This window comes from Symphalangus syndactylus, chromosome 8 (genome assembly GCF_028878055.3).
Source record: "Symphalangus syndactylus isolate Jambi chromosome 8, NHGRI_mSymSyn1-v2.1_pri, whole genome shotgun sequence".
NCBI lineage: Eukaryota > Metazoa > Chordata > Mammalia > Primates > Hylobatidae > Symphalangus > Symphalangus syndactylus.
Genome location: NC_072430.2, coordinates 143,366,319 through 143,381,126, shown reverse-complemented (window position 1 = coordinate 143,381,126; position 14,808 = coordinate 143,366,319). Strand labels below are relative to the sequence as shown.

General features: G+C 47.9%; 1 protein-coding gene and 1 pseudogene across 2 annotated transcripts in view; one reads left to right on the top strand and one right to left on the bottom strand.

The window, feature by feature from the left end:
• The window catches only part of TWIST2 (twist family bHLH transcription factor 2), a 62,012-nt gene extending 54,526 nt beyond the window's left edge, over positions 1-7,486 (bottom strand). The window contains exon 1 of one of the 2 annotated variants that reach the window (XM_055287884.2): positions 6,796-7,486. In XM_055287884.2, coding sequence (XP_055143859.1) covers positions 6,831-7,313 — 483 coding nt within the window. In that variant the 5' untranslated portion in view covers positions 7,314-7,486 and the 3' untranslated portion in view covers positions 6,796-6,830. The remainder of the gene's footprint in view (positions 1-6,795) is intronic. The other variant, XM_055287885.2, reaches the window with a different exon arrangement.
• Positions 7,312-8,865, top strand: LOC129488832 (trithorax group protein osa-like; annotated as a pseudogene).
• Positions 8,866-14,808: the final 5,943 nt, after the last annotated feature.

Sequence of the window (14,808 nt, the reverse complement as noted above, 5' to 3'; positions counted from 1 at the left end):
GGAAAGACTTGCTGGAGAAGAAATGTTCCCCAGACAGAAAAAAGAATGCAAAATGCTCGCATCTTTCTCTCCTAGCTTCCCATCTACACATGCAGACTCTCATGAAAGAGAGGAAAGCCAGGCGGCTGGGCATATGCTGAAGATTTTGACTAGTTACAAACCAGTATATATGTAGTGTGTGTATATATATATAAATATTTGATTTCAGGAAAACTAATCCTCAATGAAGACGCTGTCCACCCATTAGTGTCCATGATGTGAACAGAGGCGTGTAGATGCCCGATTTGAGAAAGAGGAGTATGCCTTCTCCTCCTTCCTTTCCCTTCCCTTCCAATTTGCAGTATTTTAGGCATTTCCCAAAGAAATGATAACTGCCTTATTCTGTTATGTATCAAGACAAAACAATCTCCTTGAGACTGAGATTTAAGGTTCACACAAACTTTCTGGAGGGGACCCAGTCGGTATAGGTTTTGCCAACCCTGCAGGCTAGCTCCCGCCGCGCCTGTGCGCTCTTCCGCCGAGCTAAAAGTTTGAGCTGTGGAAGTTAAAGGACAAGTAACAGGTCCAGGGAGTCCACGCAGGCAGCCAGCTTGCGACTCCGAGCGCTCTGCGCACCGGCCACACGAACCACTCAAAGAGCAGAGATGAAGGAAAGGAAACGGTACTTCTAGATCTCGTGATTAAAACAAAACGCTGCCTGCTTGCATTTTCACATACAGAATGCTAATTCAAAGTAGAACAGACAAAGAAAGCCACCGTGGCGGCAGAGCCCGAGACTGTACATGACTGGCCTGTGCTTTCCTTTAGGAGGTTGTTCATGCTCCAAGCTGTCCCTCATGGAGCCCCTGCTTCGGAAACAGGCCAAAATCTCTCCACCCTTCAGCAGGGGCATCTACTTACAGAGACTGAACAGAAATGCTCGGGTGGCATTTTGTCTGCATAGCGATAGAAAAACAGTAGTAACGACGAAAGTTGCAACATTTTTTTCTCCACGGGGAAGACAGCAAAAGGATCTCTAACCCTCCCCTCTCACAGCAAAAGGCTAAAAAGCTGCCCTAGCCCCTCCTGGGGGAGCTGCTCTGCCTGGTGCTCTGGAAAGGCTCTGTCTGTGACCACGCCACAAACCTCAGCCACAGGGTGGGGTCTGATGTTTAGTCAAGGTCGAAGGGTTAATACAAATCAAGGGGTTTGCCCAAATCTTTCCGGTCAGTCACACACCAGACCTGCATATCCAGAAACACAGAGGTGAACTGTCCGTCAAATTAGACAGTGAGAAATAGGAATCTAATGCCAGACCACATAACAAAATTTACCATTTCCTCCCAGAAGACGCTGATGGCTATTTTTTTAAGGCAGAATGTGAACTAAAAAGACAGGAGTATTTTCCAGGATAATCGAATGTGATAACCGAAAGCTCTTTTGAGTTCAACCCTGTCTTTCATTTCAGTGAAGGGAAATTCTGAACTAAAGAAAGGAGAGATGTGTCCAAGTTTAAAGGCACTGCTCTTAGGGTCTGAGAAGTAAAACTATAGTTCTACATGAGGCTCCGACAGAAGCTGGGTCATCTAAATCTTTCCCTGGTCAAATAACAGAGGAAAACACTGTTAGGATAGAAAACTGCTCAGTGAGGGACAGCCCCAGTAGACAAGTAGATACTGCACTCAGCTCACGCAATCATGCTCTCTCATCCTCAGAATCACAGGATCATCATGTTATTCTAAACACCGCAGTTGTGGATGAAATAGCCCAGATATCTGAAGCATGTCAGATACCCTTTGGGTTCAAAATGACTCTATTTTCGACTAAACACTAAAAAATTTTCCTCATGTCAGAATCAAGTTATGTGCTGGCTTTTCCAATTTCAGATCCAAGTCTCCTTTTGAAGTGACAACCATTAATAATCGCTGAAGAAAAATCACACTGTGCCTCAGTTTACAAGAGCTTAAAATTCACCTTGTTAATGCTACCGCCCTCATTTCCAAATCAGCATTCCGGTAAGGCATAGTTTAATATCACTCAAACTCATTCAAAGGGTTACTACCAAACAAAAACAGAAAATATGTTTCTAAAACAATTATTCATTAAAAATAACTATAACTGGGCTTAGGGTTTGAGTTTCTCTTTCTCTCTCTCTCTCTCTTTCTCCCTCCCTCCTCTGCTATATCCTCTCCCTCCCACTGCTTATGGCTCCAAATACTAAAACTTCAATCCCTATACTTCTTGGTGAATAATTTTTATAAATCATTGGCTTTAGAATTGTGTGTTTATGCTTAATGAAAGTTAATATAAAATTAGTATCTTAAAAAGCAAATATAACACAGGTATCAGTTTAAGGTAGATATTTCCAAAAATTTTTTGTAAAATATTTTCTTTATTAGTATAGGAATAAATGTATTGCTATTATAATTGGTATTTTGCCTTTCATATTTCTGGGATACTACTCTTTATTTAAGACTTATAGGGAACCACTTCTAATTAGTTATATATTGGAAATATATTGAGATTCCTCAAATGGCGTCAGAAAAAAAAATGTGGAGTTTTGCTCAAGTCACATTTTTAGTTTATTACTCTGAGATAAAGCTTCGTAGTAATTTCTTAGATAACTTGCTTATCTAAATATATAGATTTAATACTTTTGTGGAATACCTTTTTATTTTAATTTTGAGATAATTCTAGATTCACATGAAGTTGCAAGAAATATTATACAGAGATTCTCATATCTTCACTCCTTTCTCCCAATGATGACATCTTGCAATTATCATAATCAGGAAACTGGCGTCAATATCGTCCCCAGACCTTATTCCGATTTCACCAGTTTTACATACACTCCTGTGTGTGTGTGCATGTGCATGTGCGTGTGTGTGTGTGTGTTTAGTGCTATGCAATTTTATCACGTGTAGACTCAGGTGACCATGTGGAATATCTTTCTAATCAGTTTCTGTTTGTAGTGTTTCATCTTGACTTTACATTTGAAAGCATCCATGTCTGTATCGATTAGATTCTGTGTCTCCTTTATGGTTTTCCATTCCTTGGCTACAGTAACTTATTCATCTCTTCTTTGAATTTTATTGCCTCATTTGTGAACTCTCTGCTAGCGGAGAGTTCTGTATTTGGTTTGCTTTTTGCAGCACATTTATCCTTTCCCAGGAAAAGACACAAACATAAACAGACATTCCAGCATGCATTCACAGGGTTTTTAAAGACACCAGTGAGAATAGATTAATATAAATACTAAGCTTAAAAACTGTCATAAAAGTTCAGCCTTTAAAATTGGCTTATTAAAATATTTGTTTTTTTTAAAGCCCAGATTTAAACTAAAGTTATGAGTTATAGTGCTCTGCTCAGAAAGAGTTTACTTTATGTGTGTGGTTTTTTTTTTTTTTTAATTTTTTTGCCAGGCAAAAGGAATCCGGCATCTGTGCCGTCTACCCAGAAGAGAGTGAAGCAAGGATGACAAGAACATGGTTCAGCTCAAGATCTGTCTGCAAATATGAGTTTCAGGACACCTCAGTGAAGTATTCTATCTCAAATGGTCTCAAATAGCCACTGAAGTCTGAGGAAGTCCCTCTCCAGCAAGATGAGTAGCAAGACTTCCCTGATGGAAGGCCGAAAGGACTGCTGATGTTTAAGAGGACAAGACCCACATTAACAGGTCAAATCCCTACATCAGATCTTATTTGTAACCAAACATTGCTTATATTCCAGGGAGCTCAGCCTTTCATTCTACTTCTTCTAGGCAAGCAAAAGCTCCATTGGGATTCTGCATTTCTGTTCTTCTCCACGAAGAACTGATTTTCTAGCATCCTGAATACAGCAGCTAACAAACACCTTTGAGAAGGAAATTTTCAGGAGGGAGGAAAAGGCTAACATATATTAGATGGTGAAGGGGTCATGCATTTTCTTCAAAGTAGCTAAAAGTTCTCAGAAAAACAAAGTTTGTTGAGTAAGGTAACCTATTGAAAATCTGTGCACACTTTGCAGAAGTTAGAGAAGATGTTTTCTTTAACCACACAGCAGGGAACAGGACAAATGTCTAATAAGTAATGGTCACCTTCCCCCACCCTCCAAGCCAGGTGGCCGGGACCCTGCTCCGAAGGTGCAGGCATTTAATGAGAATACTAAAAAAATCCTTTTGAGATTTTTCCATTAGATGAATCCAACTGACTGGCCAAAGACACCTGATTTATTGTCTAATTGTGCTTTTAAATACCAGGCCAAAGAAGAAAGGCAGGATAGATATCAGCACCACCCGCGCTCCACCATCTCTTGCGTTTCTCTTCCTTTCAAAGGACAATTTAGGCTTTGTGCTGCTGTTGCTGTTAGTCTCAACGCAGTTTTCTTCACATACGTGAAAACATCCCACATCAAACATTAAAATCACTTGCAGTGTACTGAAATGTCTAGAGATTCTTTGCTGATGTATATAATTAATGCTTCTTAGAAATGCTACAGATAAAAACAAATGCTGTTTAGCAACATTTTCAGGAAATCAAACCAATTATAATTGTATTGATCTTATAGGGAATAATGAGTTAAAAACAAAAGGAATGACAGGATGTCTGCCTAACGTGCCTGATAAATAAAAACAAGGTGTGTCCAGAATCACTCATGGATAAAAATTTTCCATATTTCTTTTCTCTTCTTTTAGAGTATCTGTTTAATGAAACTAGCTTGTTTGAACTACTCAATTATAGTCCAGTATGTAAAAATAAAAATAAATAGGCTCCTTATAGATCATCAGCTCTCCCACTAACTGTGTAATTATCTATTATATTTTCAAGGGCTTTTTTCCAAACAAGCTCTTAGCACTGTTTGTACTTATTTATTACATGTATTGCATTTTATTTTTCTATAATCTTTAATGGTTACCTATGGCTGATTCTCTAAGTTTTGAGGAGTGTGATTATTTTTAAATGAATTTTAAATGTTCCTGCTAAATTCTAGCAGCATCATATCCACCGGTATTTGTTTTCAGTAATTTTCTGGAGGGCAGTCTTAACGATAATTACAGTGACATTTTCCTTAAACACGGCTCAATGTGTGTGTTTTTAAAAAGATGACATTCCTCATCTGTTTGTTCTTATTTCAGATGTGCTATAAACCATGAATGAGGTAAAGCATAAATGGAAGTAACTAATGGAAGCTCATTATTTAGGCAGCAAAAACCAGAATTAATGTATTACCCCACTGTAGCGTTTCGTACTCAGCCAATCCAAACTTTCCTAGAGAAATATGTGATTGAGACACTTTCCATCTGTTTTTGACAAAGACAGGAGAAGATTCCCACAAGTTATTTTCTTCTGAAAATTATTTTTAAAAAACTATACAATTATCATTATCTCAGGAGGTTCTTTCATCTAAAGAATTTTTGGTGACACCGAAATAAAAGCTAAAAAAAAAATGAAATAAAACCCACCTGTGCTAGATCAGCTTTTCGTGGCCTCAGCAACAACATTCGCAGATATTACAGAACCACATAAAAAAAGAAATAGATATGTTTGGGAGAATAGGCGGCCGGGTGCTCTTGATTAATCTAAATTCCTTCTGTGTGAATTAGAGACTTTTATAAAAACATCGCAAGATGTGCGAGGAACTAAAACATACTAAGGGGGAAGGATTTTTAACGCGGCCCCAGCAAAAAGAACCCTGTGCCCCTCCAATGGCCCTGGATGGCGGATGAGAGAGGGGCTCGCCTGCTCACAGAGCCTAAGGACGGCGCCTCCGTGGCTCGAGCTTGTCTAAAGGGACTTGGAAGGTGTCTGGTGAAAAGGACCCGGTGCAGGACGCCCTAATCGCTCTTCCAGAGGAAACCAGAACTTCGAGTGCTCCTGGCAGCTGTGTCCCCCGAGCCTTCTCCTCGCGCAGGGCCCAGCGCGCACAGCCTCCCTGTCCCCCAGACCTGTTTCCCAGCCTGGACCCCTCGCCCACCCCTGCGGGGCTGGACCCAGGACGCGGCACGGGCGGGGCCCCTCCCGGGCACTCCATGGTCAAGGTTGGGACTCAGGGCTCCCAGCTCCTAGGTCAGCTCCACCTGCCTGCCGGCGCCCTGGGGCTCCGCGCGGCTACGTCCGACCCCCCTGCCTCAGCGCTCCAGGCTCTGCGCTCTCGGCCCAGGGCTCTTCTCGGGCACTCCCGGCCCTGTGGCTGCTCTGGCCCCGAAGCGCAGGGCAGTTTCCTCCCGTCCTCCCCAGGCAAACCCCGGAGCCGCAGGCCCGCACCTCTACGCCCACTGGGCCGGCCAGGGAGCCGACGGCCGGGGACCCCGGGCGCGAGCAGCTGGGGAGATCTGAGTGTCCGCCCGATGAACGCGCTCTACCCTTGCCCAGGAAGAAAGCGAAGCCATTCTCCCGGCACCACCCGGCTCAGGCAGCTTCGCCGGCGGCCTGCGCTGCGGCGGACGCAAACGGCAGCTGGTCCTCATATCCCAGTCCCCAGCCGGCCCCAGGAGGTTTTTCTGATGCTCGCTCCTTCCGCCGCCAACCACGGACACCCACACACCACCGAGAATGAAAAATGCGACCATTGGTCTAAGTGTCTTAAGACCCCACCCGGGGAGTCACCGGTCCGCTGGTTCCCAACTGACACCCTCGCGTGGAAGTCTGCACTCAGGGGTGTCCCTGGGACTGTGAGCGTCCCGCCCGCCCGCCTTCCTTGCTAAGAGGAAAAGCGCACGGCATCCACGCCGCCGCGGCCCGCGGGGCCTCCCCGAGGAGACATGCGCAGGCCCCAGTGCCCCTGCGCCCCTGCCGCCCGCCCCCCGCAGCGGAGGGCGCCCGTCGCGCGCTCAGCACCTACCCTGGCGCGCCGGTCCGGAGGTGGGTGGCGCGGCGCTAGTGGGAGGCGGACATGGACCACGCGCCCTCCATGCGCCACACGGAGAAGGCGTAGCTGAGGCGCTCGTGGGCCACGTAGCTGCAGCTGGTCATCTTATTGTCCATCTCGTCGCTCTGCAGGACCTGGTAGAGGAAGTCTATGTACCTGGCGGCCAGCTTGAGCGTCTGGATCTTGCTCAGCTTGTCAGAGGGCAGCGTGGGGATGATCTTGCGCAGCGCCGCGAAGGCCTCGTTGAGCGACTGGGTGCGCTGGCGCTCGCGCACGTTGGCCAGGATGCGCTGGCTCTGCAGCTCCTCGAAGGACTGCGCGCTGGGGCTGCCCTTCTTGCCTCGCTTGCCCGGGGTCGGGCTGCCATCTTCGCTCGACTTCTTGCTGTAGCGCCGCTTCCGGCCGAAGCGCTTGGGCTGCCGCTCGAGCTCCTCCTCGCTGGTGCCCAGGCTGTCCACGGGGGACACGGGCGAGCTGGAGCCCTCCTCCATGGCGCCCGCCCGGCGCGCGTGGGGCTGGGGGCGCCGGGGCGCCGAGCGCGCGCCGCTGGCCAAGCCCGCGGTCGCCGAGCACACGCTCTCGGAGTTGCTGGAAAGGCTCTGATTTCAAGGCCGGCTTGTGCAAAACCGAGGTCTCCGGGAGAGGAAGTTATTCTAACTTTTTTGGAAACTCTAGCCGGGCTGGGTTGCTAAATAGTTGTCAGGAGCTAGGGCGGCGCGCTGATTGGCCGCGGTGGCCGGGGGCAGGACAAGTTCTGGGGCCTTCGCCGGCCGCCCCCGCCCCCCGGCGCGGCACTTTCAGTTTTGCCTCCCCCTTCGGCCCCGGCGCGGAGGGCATCCCGGGGGCCGGGTCCTCGCCCGCCGCCCGCGCCCCCACCCCGAACGCAGGGCACTCTCAGGCCGCCCCGAGCCCTAGGCCCAGCCAAGCCTGGCTTTGTCTGAGCCTTAACGTAGAGATCGGCCCCCACTGGGCTTTGGAGGGTTCTCCCTCTGGGCGTGAGGGGCTCGAGAGGTGAGTCCAGCCCCAGATGCGCTCCCCGAAGATGAGGACGCAGCCAGGAGCCTCCTCGACCTGCGTGGGTCTTGGCCGCCCCGGGCGCACAGCTAGTCTGCACCGCGGCCCGCAAGCTTAGGCCTGGGGTCTGGGGAGCTGCTCGGGCAGGGGTCTCGGTGCCCCGACCGCCAGTGTAAGGACAGTCGGGACCCCCGGAGACGCCCGTGCCCAAGGACATGCCGCCAAGATCCGTGGAGATGCCACCCTTCGGGCCAGCGTGCCTGTCGGGGACCATTTCTCACCCTGGCTTAATGGGGAGCCCCGGCCCCGACGCCCTTCCCAAACCTTCCTTCTAACTGCTTTAAAACAACGCCACAGCGAGCCTCTGCGGGAGCGCCCGGTGCCCGCCGCGCCCGCCTGGCTGGCCCTGCCCGGGTTGCTGGGCGCGGGTTGGGGCGTCTGCCGGCCCGCCTTGTCCGGCCCCAGCCTCTGCGCTCCGCCTTCGCTTCGCGGGTCAGCAGAGGACGGAGGGCGCTCCGGGAGCTGCACGAGGCTGCCCCAGGCCCAGCCTCCGCTGCGCTGGCCGCCCGCGGGCAGCTCCTAGCAGGAGGGCGCAGGGTGGCTGGAGTGTGGGGCCCGGCCTCGGTGAGCGACACCACGGACCCCGGCCCCGGGCCATCTGGACGCCGAGCGCGAGCGCGTTTGAAGTGGTTCGGGGGCTCTTTGTTCGCCAGGCCGCTCTGGCTCTGGGCCTGGAGGTGGTTTACGGCTTTGATGCCTTTGAACCTATTCCCAGGTGACCCGGGCTCAATTAGGCCCCGGCCTGAGCCGGGCTGTCAGGCAAGCCGCGTGATCAAGGGCGGGCTGGGCCCTTTTATTGAAGTTGAACCCTAGGCCGGGGAGTGCTCGGCCTCCGCTGCTCCTCCCGCCGGCCAGGCGGGCCGCGAGGTGGGGCCCGCGGGCCACGACCACCGCGTTGGGAAACCCGAGGACTGCAAAGAGCGGGCCCTTCGCGCCCCTGTCCGAGGGCCCTGGCTCCGGCCGTTCTAGGGGACATTTTACCAACAATCCGTCCAGGAAGGCAGAACGCCGAGGAGCGGGCCCGCGCATGCATGTGACTTGGTGGCAGCGCCCTGCGCAGTGTCTGCGCACGGGACCCAGGGCTTCAGTTCAATGACTAAAGGTTCTACAGAGCCACCGCACCCAGCCCCACCGGGCCTGAGGGCCTGACCGCCCTCCTTCCTCCGCGCTGGGAAGGCCCCGGCCCCTCTAGCCCAGCAAAATAGCTTTCCAGGTCCGTTTCTTAAAAATTCTCAAATAAAAATTTAAGGAACAAGAGAGAGAGAAGCCAGGTCCCCAGCCGTCCTGCCCGTGCTGGGCTGCAGCCCTTCCTGGGGCTTCACGTCAGATGGAAAGGGCCTGTTTTTCCCGAACTGGCCTTTCCCTGGTTTCTTTGCTCACAGCAGTGACAATAGCGATTTGCTGCCCTTTTACCAACCCTGTGTGGGTCCAAGGACCCAGATTCAGCGACATCTCCCCCTTCCCAGATGCGGAGGGCTTTTACTGAGGAGAGGAGCTGCCTGGTAGCCCGCTTCGCCACCCTCGTCTCCCTGTCTGCATGCCCCTGTGTCACTCTGGCTCTGTCGGTGTGTCTCTTTCTCTGTCCTTCTTTCTGTCTCTCTCTCCAGCAGAGAGAGTTCATAGTTTAGTTTGAAAGAAAAACAACTCAGCTTTGGTCCTGAGCAGCCCAGGGCCCAGTCCTGCTCTGAGGACCAGAAGCCCCTGGGGCGCCCTGGAAGGGGAGCGCAAGCTGGGTTGTAGGCTCACTTCTGCCTGGGGAGATGGGCCTGGAGGATTTCACCTGCGACCCCCGGGGCGCCCTGGAGCTGTCATAACCAGCAGCCCAGTTCAACCGTCTGGATGCACTTTCTTCATGGCGTGTCTTGTCTATTTTAAAATACTTTAACAATGATTATAGTCCTGGAGTCTGTGATACTGACGGCTGCTTGCGGAAAACCTTGCTTAACGGAATTTGGAGTGTCTTTCTTATGCTGTATTGCCAGCCCCTCTGAGTCATTACCTGGGCCGTGACCCCTTGCATAAATAGGAGAAACTAAGGCACAGTGGCATTTAGCAGCGTTTCCAACGTCACCTGCAGGTTGGCTGGGGAAGTGACAGCATTCCTCTCTTTTGAGGGGGGGAATTTGCTGAATTAAAACCCAAATGAAAATGTCATCAATTTGGGAAATAATACTCAGGTTATTGATTTAGTTTGAGTTTTTCTGTCAAAAATTAAGTCAGTGATAAGGCTAATAAAGCCAATTTATTAATAGCATAAGTAATACAATGTATCTCTGTGTCAATATTCTTTGCAGGACCACCCAGGCTCACTTGGACGTCAGTTAAATATCACGCAATAAAGATTCACGGAAGTAAATACAGTTCTTGGGGTACTTATTCATTATTGAGTATGGAAAATCCTGTGAATGCTTCCTTTCATATATGTAAAAAGGTGTGCTTTGTTTCATGTGACTTTGTGTTTTTTTTAAAAAATGACCTGGTGTTCTGAAAGATTCTTCTACTGCGCATTTTCCTTAGGGCAGCAAGTAAGAGAAGGTGATATGTTTTCACAGCGAATTTGACAGCTATTAGATTGGCTTTAATCTTGCTGCAGTAGAATGACACTGCAGGGATTGTCACCTGGGGATAGTCTTCAAGAATAGCAGCTGGGCATGGTGGCTCACGCCTGTAATCCCCCAACTCTTTGGGAGGCCGAGGCAGATGGATCACCTGAGGTTGGGAGGTCGAGACCAGCCTGGCCAACATAGTGAAAGCCCATTTGTACTAAAAATACAAAAATTAACTGGGCGTGGTGGTGCATGCCTGTAATCTCAGCTACTCAGGAGGATGAGGCAGGAGAATCGCTTGAACCCAGGAGGCGGAGGTTGCAGTGAGCCAAGATCATGCCACTGCACTCCAGCCTGGATGACAGAACAAGACTGTGTCAAAAAAAAAAAAAAAAGAATAGGATGCAATTATACAGCCCCTGGGCTTTCTTAGGATAAGAAACTGTGTATTTGCTCAGATGTGAAAAAAATTTAGTAAACTCTCAGGACCTAAATAAAGCAATGAATTTATATATTTGAATGCTATTGTCGCTACCTTTTGTCAAAATGCCTGCACAGGTGAACCCACCTGAGTTCTTCAGCAGATCCTTTTGTAGTTTAACTCTATGAAGTTCTTGATGGAGCCAAGAGACACGAACCAAGATATCGTTAAAGGTCTAGTTTCCATTCCCAGTGACTTAGTGGGTTGTTACCTCCACCTGAATTTAGTGAACTGAGAGCAGATGACAGAGCAGCCCATAATTGTGTGACAGAATCAATCCAACAGATCAATGAATCAATGACATTGATCCGGGCGTTGGTAACAGCATCTCCCAGTCAAACAGCACTTCCTTATTTGCAAAGCAAATAGCATTAGCGCAGTGGCAGTCTTACACTAACACAGCGCTCCATTGACACTTTTCCATCAAACTAGTCTTGGTGCCTTCGTTTTGAATTATTTTCTCTTGGACTGAGGTGACAGTGAACATGACCCACTATTTTAAGAAACCACAAATTTTCAGAGATGGACTCTTGAGAATTATCTGACAAAGTTTTGGCATTTCTGTGTAGATTCTAGGGGTCTTCAGCATCATATTGCTGAATGCCAGAAATATGCTGTCTGGGAAAAAGCTATCCTTGTACCATGTATTGTTGGCTTTATTCTGGCAATACTTTATGCCTCCTTGCAACCATCTGCCATCCCCAGAGATTTCAATCATCCAGCACATTCCCCAGTGTGATAGAGCAGCGGTGGGGGTTGGGGGTCACTGTAAAAGCATTTTTCAGTTCTAAAAACCAAGGTTGAAGATGCTTCTCAAATCTAGTCGTAAAATGCAATGTATTCTTGGTGATAGGCATCAGAACACTTTCTGGTTGTCAAGTCCAAGAGCCAGTCTTCTGCCTAACTTCAGCAATGACACCAGCAGGATGGAATCCTACTTACAAAGAGCCAGAACCTAAAGCCCAGGGCACACATCCTGTACAGGCAGGATTCTCCTTTAAAAATCCCCACTGCTACTTTGGGAGGCCAAGGTGGGCAGATCACTTGAGGTCAAGAGTTCAAGACCAGCCTGGCCAACATGGCAAAATCTCATTTCTACCAAAAATACAAATAATTAGGCATGGTGGTGTGTGGCTGTAATCCCAGCTACTCTGCTGGCTGAAGCACGAGGAAGGAAATCCTGGTAACTGCTGCAATGTGAATTAATCTTGAAGTTCATTGATGCTATGTGAAATAAGCCATACACAAAAGAGTAAATACTGGCTGGGTGCAGTGGCTCACAACTGTAATCCCTGCACTTTGGGAGGCTGAGGTGGGCAGATCACCTGAGGTCAGGAGTTCGAGACCAGCCTGGCCAATATGGTGAAACCCTGTTTCTACTAAAAATACAAAAATCAGCCAGGCTTGGTGATGCACGCCTGTAGTCCCAGCTACTCAGGAGACTGAGGGAGGAGAATCCCTTGAACCTGGGAGGCGGAGGTTGCAGTGAGCTGAGATCAAGCCACTGAAGTCCAGCCTGGGTGACAGAGCGAGACTCTGTTTCAAAAAAAAAAAAGAAGAGAGAAAGAAAGAAAGAAAGAAAGAGAGAGAAAGAGAGAGAGAGAGAGAGAAAGCAAGCAAGCAAGCAAGAAAGAAAGAGAAAGAAAGATCACTATATGGAAGAGGTATCTGTGCACCCGTGTTTATCACACCACTCTTCATGATGATCAAGATATTGAATCAACTTAAGTGTCCATCATAGATGAATGGATACAAAACTCTGATATATATACATAATGGAATATTATTCAGACATGAAAAGAATGAACTCCTGTCACTTTCATCACCATGAATGGAACTGGAGGTCATTGTGTTAAGTGAAATAAGCCAGACACAGAAAGACAAATATATTGTGTTTTCACTCACATGTGGGAGCCAAAAAAATCAGATCTCATGGAGGTGGAGAATAGGATCATGGTTCCCAGAGGTCGGGAAGGGGAAGGGAGAGGGAGGACAAAGAGAAGTTGGCCAAGGGGTACAAAAATACAGTCATATAGAAGAAATAAGTTCTAGTATTCTGCAGGACTGTAGGGAAATTATAGTTAACAATAATTTCAAAATAGCTAGAAAATAAGTTTTATAATGTTTCCAACAGAAAGAAAGACAAATGTTCAAGATGATGGACATCCCAATTATCTGGATTTGATCATTACGCATCATGTACAGGTGTCAAAATACCCCAAAAATATGTCCAACCAATGTGTCAAGAAAAAATGTAAATGTTATAGATTCCAATCAACATTAAAAAATCGAAAATAAAAAATAATCCCCTTGAGAAATCCCTGGGGGTGGGGTGCTTGAGGCACAGCTGCAGTGTAATGGCCCTGCCCTGGAGTGTCTGACATTGCTAACCCAGCAGTATTGAACAGCATCATCTCCTGCTGGCATCATTCCTCCCTGTTTTGGGTCCTCATCCTCCTTTCCATCTAGCCTCTCTTCTTTCTTCTTGAATTGCAGCAGATGGGAAGATGAAAATGACCTTTTTCAGGCTCTGGCAGCCCTGATCGGTGAGGTGAACTTCTAGGGATATGTAGGGAAATGGGCAGATGCCTGCACATTGCTGGTCAGCCCAGGGTGGAGGTGTTTGGCTTTCTTGGCAGCATGGTGTCCAGGCACCGGATGTCCAGAGGTGTGGTCTGCACATCGGGTTCCTGGAGAGGTGTACAGCAGGAGCACTGTGGCTCGGAAGCTGGCTGCAGCAGGAGCAGCTCCTTGATTCCAGGTGGTTCTGGATTCACTGGTTTCTGGATGCAATGAGTCAGCAACTCCAGCTCGGCAGTATGGCTCAGAAGCCAGCCTTGACAGCTCTACCTAGAGCCTGCTCATCCAGCTCCACAAACGATTCCATCATAGCCTCTAATAAGTCGTTTCCTGCTTAAGCAATGTGGGCCTTTTTCTCCATAATGGAATCCTGGTGAAACACCCACACTTCTGGGCTGTGGTTCAGAAGGTGGACGCTAGGGCTCCCCCCATTCTTTGGCTTTGACTTCTTGACATCACTAACATCTGCTTGTAAAGTGGAGCTAACACTGGCCTTTGGCACGTTTTTATTTTTATTTATTTTATTATTTTATTTTATTTATTTATTTTTTGTGGCAGAGTCCTCACTCTGTCGCCCAGGCTAGAGTGCAGTGGCATAATCTCAGCTCACTGCAACCTTTGCCTCCTGGGTTCAAACGATTCTCCTGCCTCAGCCTCCTGAGTAGCTAGGATCACACGTGCTCACCACCATGCCCGGCTAAGTTTTGTATTTTTAGTAGAGACAGGGTTTCACCATGTTGGCCAGACTGGTCTCAAACTCCTGACCTCAAGTAATCCATTTGCCTCAGCCCCCCAAGGTGCTGGGATTACAGGCGTGAGCCACTGTGCCCAGGTGGCACACATTTTTAAATGCCTTTGAGATCTAATCAAAGTTGTTCTTGCATCAAACTTATATGACTTTTTTTAACCTGGAATATATACCAAATTTCAACTAAAAAATGAAAATGGAAAGATCAAACAAGACATAAATAGAATCAGAAAGAATAGGGTGTAGGGGGCTGGGATGGGAGCCAAGTCCCTCCAAATAAATCTTGTTTTTTAGATTTGACTTTGGAATCATGTAAATGTTCATATAATTATATATATATAATCAAGTAAAATGAAAAAAATAGAAATCCCTAAAAAATCGAAAGCAAAATCACACAAATGTACCTCATCAAATGTATATCATATTGGTGGCTTAACCATGCAGACAGAAATAATTTAAGTTAGCTTTAAAACACTATAATTGCCTTATATCCCTAGTGAAACATACTCTAAAGGCAAAAAGAACTGCAAAAAAAAGGCTTAAACCTTTCAGCATTC